Source organism: Protopterus annectens, chromosome 4.part1 (genome assembly GCF_019279795.1).
Source record: "Protopterus annectens isolate FY-2018-M chromosome 4.part1, PAN1.0, whole genome shotgun sequence".
Classification (NCBI taxonomy): Eukaryota; Metazoa; Chordata; order Ceratodontiformes; family Protopteridae; genus Protopterus; species Protopterus annectens.
In genome coordinates this window covers 444175810-444191301 of record NC_056734.1, presented here as the reverse complement: position 1 = coordinate 444191301, position 15492 = coordinate 444175810, and the positions used below count along the sequence as shown (strand labels likewise).

Genomic DNA, 15492 nt, shown 5'->3' with positions numbered 1-15492 from the left:
GGTAAATAAGTCCGATAAGGAGGGTATGGGTAAAAATGAAAATGGGATGGTAGGAGAAATAAGATATTTAGTGTATGATTACAGTGAGAGAGAAATATGAGGGTGAATAAAGCTGACTATATTACACAAAAGAGGATACAGTTAAGATAACTGGTATATTTAAATAATGAAGATGGAAAGAATAAGAAGCCTCTGAGACCAGGCCCCACTAATAAAAGGTGTTCCTTAAGAATTATTCCTTCCCCTTTTACTTTCTTTGATCTTTTTAACAGTCGTTCCATGGCATTTCATATACTTCCAAACATATTATATTTGCATGACATGATTATTAATAAATCGCCGCCTCAGCTGCAGAAGTTAGGCCCTGTCCCAGCTAAATAACTGGGTTAGTCAGGTGCATCATATGTTTAATATCTGAGAACACTAAAGCCATGTTGTTTGTCACCAAGTAAATGCTAGCTAGCCCTTACTGCTAAAAACTGGGTAATTCATTTCAGTGTTTTCAATACTGTTGAAACCACAAACACACTGTGGTTTCTGGGGATGATGTGTGATCACAATTTAACCTTTCAGTATCACAGGTATGTGCTATACTACTGCTTCTCATATGAAGTCTTATTAAATAGGATGAAACCACTAAGCTAAAGTCTATAAAAGTATTTAAATCAATGTGGCCATTTGGATTATTTAGTGTGTCCATATCTGAAGTTATGCTGACAATTTTTGGGTTACTTATAACAGAGCTCCATTTTCAGAATATTTTCTTCTTTTTTATGCAAGTATCTGGTCTTTCAGTAACAAACCTACCAATATCATTATTATTTGTAAGAAGTGACTGATTTGTCTATGATATTTTAGCAGTTTGCTAAAACCATCTATTGTATATTGTTGCATATTGAATGGTAGTGTTAGTTCTACCATAATCATGCATTAATGCTGTGATGCACCTGCACAGGCCCAGTAATCAAGGAGCCTCAATCCTTACCACTAGCAACAGTGAGGGACATACACAATGGGAGAATTACAAGTACACATACAGTAAAGTGCAATTTCCCTTAAGAGCACACAGAGATCACAGTCAGTCTGGGGCTGGTTTCTCTCTCTCGCCAGATCCCCAGTAAGACTCCCCACTCGCACAGCTATAGGACTGAGATCTCAGCCAAGTGGCCAAGCTAAGACCTCCAGCACCCTCTCTGTCCAAACAGTGCTTTGTGTCCCTGCCCAAGTAGCTGACACACACATACACATACTTTGAGATCTGATTTATATACAAACACACAGACACTCCTAGGGAAGGCTGGCACAGGTTTACTAGCTATGCCCCCTTCTGCCCAGACTATAAGGTAGTTCCAGCTGCCAATAGCCAACTCTTTATCAGCTACTTTAGGCCCTTAACAAAGGGGGAACCAATCCTACTGTGCATACCTCTCAACCTGGAAACATCAAAAATCTGGACAAGGCCCATGAAAAATAGGTACAACTCTGTACACTGGTTAACATCTAATTTGCATACATAATTGCGTAACCCCACCCACTCCAATGGAATTGTGGGATATCAACTTTCAAACACAAACTGAAGAACAGACAAACAAAATATGGCACCAGAGTCCCCCTGCATCCATCCATTCCAATGTCCCATTACCTGGCTATTTTGCCCCATTTACCATAAACACTAATGTATGCATACTGCTTTACTTCTACAATGATTATTTGGATTTTATTTTTACATTTTACAGCACAGAAATGCAGAAACAGTAATAGACATCATCTGGTAAACAAAGCAATACTGTCTCACAATGAAAATAGGCTTGACATTAAAACTTTTCTGCCCTTGAAACTCACATTCATTGAAACAGCATTGAAACCCACACCACATCTAAAGAAAATGCATCTGGCCAGTGGTGGATAAAGATTACCTTTAGGCAGTTTTCAAATCATTGGCTCCTTGCACACAATACAAGAAACATACATGTGTTATTTTCTTTATACACCTTCCTGACTTTATTAAATTATATTCATTGTATAATACAACACACTTGTTAGAGCGCATTTTAAATTTATTGTTTGAACATTTTACCAGTAGGCTTTACTGTAAGTAATGAAACAAAACACATGAACCAATAATGAAAAAACTGTCCAATTCAGAACATTTCCATCATAAAAGTCTACTTCCACACCCACGCTATAAATAGAATGACAGTAATGTAAGCCATAGGCATCTTGCTCAGCAGCTCGCACATATTTTCAATTTCATTTTTTTGGGGGGAGGGGGACAAAAGGTCAAAAAAATCCGAACAAAGATCAGAACATAACTCTCAACTTTTAGCAGAAAAAAAAAACGTTCTCACTTCTCATCATAGCTCTCAACTCCTTCTCATCATAGCTCTCAACGCTTAGCACAAAATAAATCTGGACAAAGCTGAGAATGTGATACAGAGTGTGATATATGTTATTTATCTCTACACAGAATAACAATAAATAATTATTGTTATTCATGCTGCCATCTACAGGCCAGACTACAAAACTAACTCTAGAGGTGCATGCTTTTTTCATTTAAATCACTTAATAGATCCTAAGAGGTAGCGTATCTCAGAACAAGTCTATGCCATGGTTTGCAGGGCCCGGATTACCCTCAGCATCAAAGATGTAGTTATAAATAAAGCCTTGACCATCACTGTAGTTTGCCTAGAAAAAAATGCAATAATGATTTTTGCAGCAGTAAAAAGCTCTACTAGAAGTGTGCAACAAAGAATGAACAGATTACTTTTGAAAGTATAAATACGACCAATGGAGTGGGAATCCCATACCTACACTCACATTTTTAAACATTAGCAAACAGTTCTCAAAGCCACATTTAGTAGCAAACATAAAATATTATCGAAATCAGGACTTTAAACGATATTTGCAGTTTGTTTCATGACTTATAGTGAAAGCATGTACATATTTTAAATTTAGATCATGACTTCTTTGAGCTGTATTTGGTTAAAAACTTAAATGTTGTATATCAAATAAATGCTCCAGTCAATGTATAGGCATTAGCTGATATTCACAGACATCAGAAATAGCATGGCAGATCATAATTCTGTATGAGAAAACTAGTCAGCAGTGTAAAACATAAATATATTAGGTTGCAAAATGTAACAGGCAGCAAGTGGTGAGAGGCACACAACAAAACTAAGAAATGCAATAAAATAGGGCTTAGCAATTATACATGAAATACATGAAAAGAAGTAAATATGGTAGTGTGACAGCATAACCTATAATGTGTATAACACCGTCAGCTTAGAAATGTTGGTGGCTAGAGGGACATTGGGCTCTTTTTTTTCCTATACTTTAGACACACACACACACACACACACACACACACACACACACACACACACACACACACACACACACACACACACACACACACACACACACACACCAGTTCAAGCTTACCCTGAAAACAAGTAGTTCCTCTGCCGTTATACCTGGTCACAAACAAGCTCCTCTGCCATTCCAGCTTTGCAATTCTGCCTGCTAGCAAGTTCCTCTGCTGTTCCAGCTCTCTGCCATTATCTCTGCTTGAAAAATATGTTTCACTGCTATTCCCATTCCCGCTCGCTCACAATTCAATTTCAGACAGCCGGAAATTATGATGTGAGCTCCTTGAGCTCAATTCTGACTGGCTGGTAGCCTGACGGAGCTGACGTCATCGTGCACGTGATGACATCAGCTCTGACAGCATGAAAATTTAAAAAAAAGCAAAAAAATCGGAAATGAATGGGTGCCACTCGGGAATTGTGGCACCCCTTCATTTGGACCCCAAAACTCGGTAAAAAACAAGTAATTCGGAATGGTTGGGAGTTGGGAGGTCTGCTACTGTGTAATGTTACTATTATCCAAATGGCAGTTGTGACCAAGACTTGCAAGGCTGTTTAGGAGTGGCCAATACAATGTCACCAAATACTTATGCAAGTACTCTAAGAGCTTAAATATGTCCCACAAATATCAGCCACAAAGATAGGTTTAAATATATTTAATAATAAATAATAACAAGACAATACACATTAAATATAACACAGTTATTTCAGAGTTCAGAATCACAGGAAATATTTTAAAACAACATTGCAGGACAGTCTCTAATAAATACAGAACACATCTAAACTAATCTTTACTATATTCCTATCTATACCTAAAAGAAATTACTGCAATTTAGTTACTTACTATTAGCAAGGCCAGTGTAGATGTTGATGATGAGTGGATGTTGTCAGATCCAAAGACAAATACAAAATGCAAAGTCTGTCTCTGAGAGAGTTCTTAAATCAGTATCACATATTACTGCTGGGTTAGCTTGGATGACATCACTTTTTGTCACCTGACTTTAGTTCCCAAGCTAAACGAGAAACTAACATCTCTGTGTTAAAAATACATATCTCTCAGATGTGCAGCTGCTAGGAAGTCATAAAGCAGTAATACACTTTTAAATTTTAAACATAGTAAATACTTCTTTCCAAGGCAATAGAAAAAACTTCTAGCTCTGGACATCCTGTCTTCTTGCTGCAATGAAACTAAATTTTATAACATATCATAAAGCACTTAATTTCATCTTATCTTCTTGAAGTTTTCTAAGTTAATTTTCTATGTTCCAGCAGGGTATGCTGTGGTTACATTCTTGAAGCTCAGTGCATAACATACAGTTCTGTATAAATCATATCACTATTCACAAATGACATAGAATTATTTACAAAATTCCAGATAGCCAGGCTGGCAGTGTCACAGATGCTGCCACCATCCTCTCTGAAAAATAAGGGTATATATCACATCATCGAATAACAATTAAGCGAACACCTCTTCACTGAATACCTATTCAATGAACATACTATTCATCAAATTAACTTTTCAGAAAGAAGTTTCCTAAGGCAAACTGATGGCAGTCCTCCCTAGTGACCATAAACAAAACCATAAAATTGAACACCTACATAGTTGGGGCCTACACCCCCCAACTAAATATACCAACTCTGAGATTGCACTACAGTGGGGAAAGGGCAGATTCCAGATGGTGGCAACCATTGGAACTTTTTATCTTTTTCATGGTGATATATAAGAAATAACTTCCTTGGAGTGTTTTTGGTGCTATTAATGATAGCATTCACATAACCATCAGGGTTTTATACAGTATCATTCCAGATCCAAAATATTTCCTCCACAAATCATTTATAAAATAAAATAGTAATAAAATATGAAGCATGTTCATTAGTGATATTATTTTCTTTCTAAGATAGCACTGGTATAGTTATATAGGTATTTACAATAGGATTAGCCATTATAACTCCTGCAGCATGCTGGTATATCATATTATCAAAACATAAAACATTGCTATTAAGTACTGAATGAAGATTTGTCTCAGTTTTTATTGCTGAATGTTCATAGTATGTACATAGGAAATGTCTAAGACATTCAATTCCTACTTCACTTGGTATAGCTCTTCAGTCAATAGACAATCATCTCATCAAACTGTGGAAAGGATGACATGATGTTATATATCATAAAAGGTTACCTCAAGGTATGAAATAGTTAATATTTCTACCTGAACTACGCATGTGTTTCTCACACACACACACACACACACACACACACACACACACACACTTGTGTTAGTGCATTATATGAATACATGTTACTGTGCACCACTAATAGCTATATTTGTTTGTCCTTTCTTGAGCAAATTGTACGCAACAGGCCACTGCATGATCTGTGCATGTTGCATTTCTCACAGTTTCCATACTTTTAACCCATCACAATAACCCTGCATTCCACACACACAGCCTTGAAAATCACTCTTCGTTAATCTCTGGCAGGTGCATTACATTTGTAATGCAGCGTGTTCATCTGTACATGGAAGTCACAGATGATAACTTGTATCATTGAGCCCTTCTGTGAGATGTAATCATTTTTAAGAGGGGACTTGATACAATGAGAAGCCATGATACTGTGACACAGCATATGTGATTATACAAATAATGTTGACTTATAATTCTGCTTCTTCTTTTCTTTAAAAATGAATGTTGTACAAATTACTTTATTTTAGAAATTTTTTAAGTGAATGATATCAGTATTGAAAAAGCCTTTCTGGACGATTTATTTTTGTTTTTGATTCCTGAGGCAAGAATTTGGCAAGCAATTTTTAAATTCGGGGCCAGAAGATGAGAGAAGGAGAGGGAGAGATTTGATGTCCTTAGTTTTCTTCATTGTAGCATGTGCCCTTGAAACACAATTACTAAATTTGGGGCTTCTGTTTGGTTGCCACAAACAATTTGTAAACTCTTTACCAGGCAAGCTATAGAGAACATTAGTTACTCTTATGATAGGGCTTATACATGTAATGGAAGTAGAAGTGCACAGAAAATTTTCTGCAAACCATAAAGTAGATTTTTTTTTTTAATCTTCCTGTATTTTCTTCATGTTTCTTAAAATTCTCAGCATGTATCGTGACTACTGATGTTGGTGCAAAAAGTACTTTGCTACTTTGATAAGCAACGTATAACAAGTTAAATGTTTACTGGTCATCTGTCTTTGGCTGGTTATGGAGATGATTGCTCAGATGCATTAGGAAGAAATAAATTATTTTAATTAGAGTCATACAAGTTGCGGTGAATTACATTTAGTGAGCTTGCAGGAAAACGGAAGCATTCCATAAGGGGTGAACAAATACAGGATTCCACAGTTAAGAAACTGACCACATGAATTAAAATTAAGAAATTGACTACATGAATTAAAATTAAGAAAGTGACCGCATGAATTAAAATTACGTTACATATTTCTTGAAATAGAATTTCTTCAAGATATAGCTGATACTTTATGGTGTTTCTTTCAGGTAAAAATTGAACTCCCTACACAACTCCATGAAAAACATCACCTACTGTTTTCTTTCTACCATGTAACTTGTGATATTAATGCAAAGGGGACTGTGAAAAAGAAAGAACCATTAGAGACAGCAGGTGAGTAAATTGATAGATGGGAAGGAGTGACAGATGTTTCATTTATTTGTTTCTTACCCACTGAATCATGATTCCCTTCATTATCTGAACCAATTTAGCAGAATAAAAGTAAAACATGTCCTGATGTAGTTTTGTTTCTGTACAAGATTCATAGGCTGTGATCAGTTATGTTTGGTGATCTGCACTATACTGAAATTCACTTTAAATATATCAGTCATGTTTTAAATGCAGAATTCGGCCAAATGGAGCTAATGCCACAGCAGTATCATCAGAGCTGCCTGTATAGATGTCATGAGTACACCGTGTAACTCACAAAGCAGAGTTTTTCACCTAGCCTTTCTTCTGTATTCTCAGTATTGATTTAGTTCCATTTCTTTCCATAAATACTTTGCTGTAATTGTTCACATTTTCTGTACAGTTTTGCTTTTTCCATTGGTAAGTATGTTTTTCCTTTTGAGACATTATTTTTTAAACATTATGATACATGCAGTTTGTTTACATTTAGACATATCTTTATGGGAGAAGGGAGAAGACAAATATCAGAAAACTGCAAAACAAAATGTGGAGGTCTAGGATCCTTCTGAGTTTGTGTTTGTGTGTATCTTTTGGAGGAAATGAACCTGGTTTACAACAGCACGATATTATTAAGCAGGAACTCGGCATGTCATTTGGCAGACTCATACAGGTGATAACAGTGCATGTTTAAGGAAGAGGATTGTTGTCATGTGAGTTTTGCATGATAGAGAGATCCCTTCCTTCTCCTGTGTTGTGATATGAGGCAGGATTGCTGGTGTCATGTGACTAGTGCAGTATAGGCAGGAGCTCCCTTTTCTCTTCTGTTTGGTCATGAGTTATGACTGATATCATGCTGTTGGGAAGGCTGTACCACTTTCCACTATTTTATGTCAATAGGGAGGATAATACTAATACTACTATTACTACTTAATAATAATAATAGTAATAATAATAAAATCCCATTTGTTAACCAGGCAGGTCAACTGGACACAATCCTGTTTGAGGGGTAACTTGGGAGTGATGTCTGCTTAAGCATCTTGCCCAAGGTCACACAGAAGGCAAATGTGGGCTGAGGAATCAAACCCTGTACCAAAAGAACTATAGCTTTCACTCTCTGCACCAACTGCCAACATATGGTGTCACTGTTAAGGGTACTGTAAACAGTGCAGGGTCTACTGCTGTGGCAGGGTAAGTGGAGACTATGTTATGTTCAAGGGTCATTACAACACAAGTTCTGAGGGATGTATCCTTACAGACTGTGCAGGCAACACAGTCCTACCTGTAGGCCAGGGTATGAGAGCTACACACAATGAATGTTGATGTGCAAGTGTTAGATGATATTGTGCTGGATGATAATTGCACCCACAGATAAGGCAGTAATGCTGTGGGGACCTAAGTACAGGGATGCTAGCCTAGGTCATGTGTATATTATACTGTGGGCCTACTTGTCAATATGTTGGGATTACTGATGAAGATGCAGTGAGTATAGTACTGTGGGTTATGTTCAGTGTGAAGGAGTGTATTTAGTGGGCTTCTTTTAGCATTCCTCCAGGGTGGTGCTGTTTCCTTGTTGGGTGTGTATACCCTTAACAATCCCCCATGTACTTTCAATTGTGTGGGGGGCATCTGCAGTAGTACTTAGAGGTTGGGAATGGGGGCCTACAATATCAATGTGTCATCTCACTATTTGGTCACAATTCCAATGGAATTCTTCATTGATGACACCTGAGTGACCTCAGTCATGAATCAGTGTAGAGGATGAATATTCATGGGCCTGTATAACAGTTTGGGTTATCACCTTCCTACAGCTATGCCAGGGTGGTTTATGTCTGACCTGTGCTTACTTTGATCTGAAGAAGGGAATGGAAGAAGGCCTGCACATCTACCCACACAGGAAAACATCAAGGCACAGTCTGAAGCAATTGCATTCACATCTTGGAGAATGTCCTGTTCTAGGCCCATGTCTACCTGTGGGATGTGCACATGTGCTCTCCTATGTCCTATAAGGGATGATTTCATTGTAAGCCTGGATACACTGAATCACAGAGCAGCAGTGTATGTCACTGGCAGGGAGACTGCTATACACTGGCAATCATGTCCTATGCTGGGTCTGTGCCACCTCCACAATCAGGTGCTGTACCAATATGCTATTGAAAAAGGTTGTAATCCTGCATAGAATATGTGCAGCCAATTGATTATGTGGTTTGTGCACATTTAAATGCCATATTCCCATGTGTGAGCCCTGTGTCCTCAGGATACTTGAACACCCCCTCCCACATGTCATGTAAACCACTTGGATAAGCAAAACACATATCACCTTCACATACATTTCAGACATACCTCTGGCAGTTTAAAATGGGTCTTGACAATTCTGCCCTATTGCTTGTGTAGCTGCATATGGATATATCATGTGCGACCTACCAACAACTCACATGCATATTTGTTTGCAACTGTAGGTTGACATACCCAAAGGTGGGAAAACATAAATTAGGCCTTACACAGAATGATATCTTACAACAGGCCATCTGTCAGCATGGTCACCAGATGCTCCATCATGAGGTATCTGACCAGATCATCTGTACATGTGTCTATCAGGACATTGTATGTGATATGAGTATTGCTGGTAGTCAAAAGTAAAAGAAAGGCCATTTGAAATAGTTGCTACAGCATGCACAAGGGCAGCCAACCTGGTACAGAAACAGAGTACCACAGGAAGGGGTCTGCTAACAAAACCATCTCTGTTAGAGACAGGCATTCCTTGCATCACTACATGGGGAGTCTGCAGATTTTGACATCAGCAGTAGAGTAGTAGACGTGGAATTTTAAATGGCATTTTGCATATCTGTTGGTGATGTCCGAGTGTGAATGTATGAACTTGTGTTGCCGTTTATTTAACCGGTACAGTACATGGTGATGGAACATATAAGCATACGTTTTGTTTCTTGGGAATATTGGAACCAGTCATCCAAATGCCACTTGCCCAAGGTAAGTGATGCACTAAGTTTCTGCATCACTTTATTAAACAGGAGTAGTTTCACTGGGTTGCAGGTATTGGTAAAGGGTTCTTACATAGCTTGGGTAATTTTTTTGTTTTTTTTCAAAGGTGATGTATTATCAGGGTCCGCCCCAATTAATATAGTCCTGCAGGATGTTGGGAACTGTCTGGTTCTGATAATGATAACGGTCACATCCAAGCATAGTCAGAAGCAAAATTACAGTAAAAGAAGCCAACAGAAAATGGGAAAAGTTACAACGAATGGTCTGTATGGAGAAATAGCAGAAACTTGGTCAAGAACATGAGTTTTAGAAAACAGTTGGTAGGAGTTCTTATTGGTTATAAGCTTGGGAGAGGGAGTCATCCAACAGTGTTGGACATTTACCTATGAGTAAGAGAGATGGCTGAAGATGACAAAAACGACATAAGAAAAGACAGAAAAAATTAGTTTCCTGTAAGAAGGATCTGAAACCAGGTGATAGATTTCATGGAAATGATAATACAGGAAATAAGATCTTGAGCACAGATGACTGGAAACCATGAAGAAGAAATTTATTTGTCAAAAAAATACAAATGCCCATACTAGGGATGTAAGTTCACACCAACAAGCAAACAGGACTCACTGGATAGATAAGATCCTTGTTCAGTGTATTCCCAGTGTATGGAATAAGTTGCCACTACAGAGCAAGAAAATCATTACTTTTTCTGACGTTAAGGCTAGTTTTGCTGACTGGATAGGTATAAATTTGCAGCAGGTTTATCATGTACAACCCTATTTGATTTTGAAGGGGAGCGCTATTAAGTCCTCATAACTGGTTGCAAGAACAAAACTGCATGTGCTAAAAGATGTACAAGAACAAAAGTGCATGCGCTAAAAGGTGTATATGGCTAAGCCTCCCTGTGATTGCTTGCCTACTATTGTTCCTATGTAGTTAAAGCATAAAATAACACACTTAACGGTGCTTTCAGACTGTAATGTACTTTCTCAACTACTGTACTAATAGTCTTGTGTATTTTTGTACTTTGACCATGTCTTACCTGATGGCAAGGCTATCTTTTGTAATGTAGGGCATGAGATTGATGAGAAACATGCTAAGGCTACACATAGTGCTGGTTCATTTCCAGGTTTAATAATATACAGGTAATATACAGGTGAAGCATCGTGATGAGTGAGTTGTAAACATTAAAAAACTGATATCACTTTCTTCTCTTCTTAACTGTTGTAACTGCAGTTAAGCACATTAGCCTTATACTTAATCTTAATGTAACAGTCCTTGAATATTTGTTTTCACGTGTTTATCTTATGATGTTTGGTATTTCTGGAATACATCTGATTTCATATCTTTAATATGAATTTAATGTGCTAGTATTTCTAATGCTGAATGTTTTCCCAATGTTTTCTTTTTCAGTTGGATATGCATGGTTACCTTTAATGAAAGATGGTAGACTTATGTCTCAGGAAAACCACATCCCTGTAGCAGCCAATTTGCCACCTGGATACCTTCAGTTTCTGGATGCTGGGGCAGGAAAGGTACCAACCTTCTAGAGCAAAATCACTTTGTACTATATTTTTATCACTTTTACTTAAGACCTGCTGCTGTGTGAAAAACATCCCATTTCACTTCTGGCTTTAGTACTGGTATAGGATCTGTTAAGATGTTTGGCTGTTTGTTTATTACAGATAAGTTATAAGTAAGCAGTATTACATTGTGGTCATTACTGTGAAATAATGCACTGCAAGAGGCATGATTAGTCCAGCTGCTATAACCACTGCCACGGCAAGACTACCTGTATACAAAAATGCTGTGGTTCCTCAAGGCTGTATATTGACACAGTGCACAAACATCAATGCAAATCAAGCCACACATGCCTTTATTATCCTGTATAAACTGATAAAATGATAAATGTTGTCAATAAAACTTGGCAGCATAGTTTCTACTGTCATAAGCCCTGTAAGTTGAGTATGCTATGCACAGAGACTGAGAACATTATTATTATCCCCCAGCAGTCAAGCTTAGCCTTTGGAGTCCCTTATATGTGCTATTAAGGATGAAGTATTTGTCCTATAAAAACCTGTGTGCAGTTAACACTCTCCATGCTCTTTAAGTTAAACTGGAAACTTTATACATTAATGATTTCCACTGTCATTATGAATAGATATTAAAAGATTGTGTGTTGTGTAAAGTTTCATATTTGCTGTACGTCTGTGGCAATACAAAATATTACAGCTGTGACCCCCACCATGAAAATTTACCTGTAATCCCTAACTTGATTGCCTCAGTTTGCACTTCCATACCGTGTGACTCTTGAGTAGAAAAAAATGTACACCAAAAAGCATGCCTTAGATTGTGAAAGCAAGTGAAAGAATTGCAGCAGTGCTTTCAATTGTTCTCATATTTTATCTAAGTTGGAGTCAGGAACTCCATCCATCCATAATAGCCTTTCCCAGTTAACACACGAGGTTGGGGTGTCACTTCAACAGTGACAATCGTCTAGCAGCTAAGTTAGGTTCACAATGCTGGGTGACTAGTCCTGCCATAGACATACCACTCGCATGCATGTACACTCACACCTATGCCCAAATTAGAGTATCCAATCCACCTACTGCATATCCTTGGAATGTGGTAGGAAACCAGAGCACCCGGAGAAAACCCACACAAATACAGGGAGGACATGCAGACTCCATTATTTTCTGAAAACTGCATGAGCAATACTGAATTTTCATTGTTAACTTCAATTTAAGTGCTGGAAATGTCTTCAAATCAAAACATTTAAAGAGGTGCTAAGAAATGTAAAGGAAAGCTTCAATTTAATTTCTTCTACAAAGCACATCACTCATGCAGCCCCATTTTTTTTCAGTACGAAGTTTCCTCTCACCTGCTACATCATCTCATTTTTATATTATAAGTTTTCTTTTTTTTCCTTAGGAATTGTCAGTTCTTGTCATATTTTCTGAGTTTTCACATTCATTATTAGAATCTGAATATTCCATCACAGTGTTAATCATTTTATTTTGTAGTTGTGTGTCTCTGATTCTCTGCCAGTCTAATCTTTGTTGTGTGCTGATGTGCTTTGGTCTGCACATTGTTTTGCTCATGCACATTTTCTGTAGACAAGAGCTAGCAGTTCTGCAACAAGCAAGGATAATCAGAGTCTGGAGGAGAAAGTAAAGGAGTAGAATAGGAGGAAGAGGGTCATATTTATGGGACATCCGAAACTGCAAGGAATAGGGCTGGATATTCTGAGCTCCATGCAAGAGACGAAACAGGAGTGATTAGGAGATACAGGGCTTAGACAACAGGGCTCAGACATATGGTGCAGGACTGTTCTAAAAAAGACAGAATTCTATACATAGTTTAAACCAAATAAGTGGGTGTACCACAGATGTTAAAGTTAAGGCATTGTTAGCAGTAAGGGAGAAGGGAGAAAATGCAGAGACAAGAGTGGACTGTAGTCTAGAATGGTTAGGTAATTAGGACCAAATTGAGTGAGTAAATGCATGAGGGATGGAGCACTCACAGCTAGGGCCAAACATGTGAGATAAAGAAAAAAACAGAAGGCTATTGTGACAATTCAGGAATGTGAAGCTAGGAATTAGGGCAAATGATAAGGCGTACAGGAGGTGGAAGGAGGAGATGGGAAGGTGAAGGAGACACAGTACAATGAAACTAGCAAAAGGGCAAAAAAGATAATTGAAATGTTTAGCAGGATCAAGAAGATAAACAAACTTATTGCATCACTAATAGAAAGAAGGAAGGGAGGAACAGAATTGGGCAGGTTGAGCAAAGATGGGATCACAGAAGACTGGGAAAGCGGGGGTAGCGAATGACTACTTTACTTCATTCTTTACAAAGCAAAGCAAAGTGAGGATGCTATGATATGAGGTTGGAAGGACGCAATGGAGGCAACAGTGTGCAAACACCAGAATAGTAAAGGAGGATATTCAAAGACAACTAATGGAAGAGAAAGCATTTGGGCCAGATGGGCTACTTCCTACAGTCAACACAAATCTGGCCAGTGTAGCAGACACGCTAACAGAAATGCTCAACAGATTACAGGCTAGTGAAGTCTAGGAACTTACAGGTGCATTACATTACCCACAATGACAGGAAGAATATTAGGTTGAATCTTGAGGAGAGGGCTGGTAGCATTTCTAGAGGGCATCAGTCTCCAAGACAACAACCAAAATTAGTTATTTGGCAGCAGGAGCTGTCATTTAAAAGTGATCCATGTTTTTATTAGTGGATTACAGGAGAACTTGGAAGGGGAGTAACAGTAGAAGCAGTCTGCATGGGCTTCAGCAAGGCCTCTGACTTGGTCTCATACAGAAGGCAGTTGTTTTCTGTACCAAGACATAGAATCTGGATGGGTTAATGGTTAAATGATAGAACACAGGAGATTGTGATGAGACAGACAGTATCAGGAATTAGTGAGGTGTTTAGTGGAATACGACTGGGTCCAGTTTTAGACATATCTGAGAAATTCGTGAACATCCGGGATCATCCTATTTAATGACACAGAGATCGATGCATTAGTGGAAGCTGGGAAGAAGAGACTAAAGATGGATTTGAAAAGGCTGAACAAATTGGCAGAAAGGTGGTACTAAGGTGCAGGGCAAACAGATAGGCCAGAACTCAGAGAAAAAGTCAAGCTGTGGGGGGGGGGTGAAGGACAAGGAGAGGTGTGGTTTATCTATGAGCCCAGGATGAGCATGTACTCAGCCACTTTTCATAGCCTGCCCAGCTTAACATCATAGGTGTGGCATCAGTTCATTGGTGGAGAGATTAGGTCTAAGGAAAGCCTCCCTGAGTGACATGTGGTCTGTCCAATTCTGCAGTGCCTGGCAGGTATAGCCTTCTTGAACCTGCACATGGACATTAGTACCTGTGTGTGCAGGACATTTCCCAGTAGGGGAAACCCTGCCAATGTGAGTAATACTGTGGATCTTGCCTAATGGTGTGGGAGATGTAAAAGTTAAGATTACAGGGAGAGAGCTATGATGGCACTTGATTTCAGTGGGAGGTAAAACAAAAAAAAGAGAAATGATGGAAAAACATGATACTGGTGCATAAGATCATGTCAGTGAAATGAAATGTGAAGCCTTTATTTGGAACAGGAAGGACAAAGGGGGAAGGAGGGTAGGAGAGGGAAGGAGCAGCAGATTTTATGAGCTAAGTACTTCATGGATCCCAAAGTACTTATTTTTTAATTGAAAGTATTGGGGACCCATGTAATGGACTGCTAGAATGGGTGGTGGAGATGGGAGCCATAAAAGCATTTAAGGGGGCATTGGACAGATAGAAAAGTGGTAATGGGAAAGGTAGCATTAGAGGGGTGGTAGAATGTTAAGATAATTGAAAAAAGAGTCATATAATGTCCTTCTGCCATCAACCAAATGTAATGGAGAGAAGTGGGAATTTGTTCTCACTATTCCTACACATTAATGCTCTGTTTCATTTTATGATCGTATTCACGGCCCATGCATTTTTTTTTCTTTTA

At 38.3% G+C, this 15492-nt stretch overlaps 1 protein-coding gene across 7 annotated transcripts in view; it reads left to right on the top strand.

Annotated features, from left to right (window-relative positions):
• DOCK10 (dedicator of cytokinesis 10) overlaps positions 1-15492 on the top strand; it is a 2344342-nt gene that overhangs the window by 1379554 nt on the left and 949296 nt on the right. For all 7 annotated transcript variants that reach the window (XM_044070265.1, XM_044070268.1, XM_044070269.1 and 4 more), the window contains exons 20-21: positions 6860-6983; positions 11403-11524. In XM_044070265.1, the coding sequence (XP_043926200.1) occupies positions 6860-6983; positions 11403-11524 (246 nt within the window). The remainder of the gene's footprint in view (positions 1-6859; positions 6984-11402; positions 11525-15492) is intronic.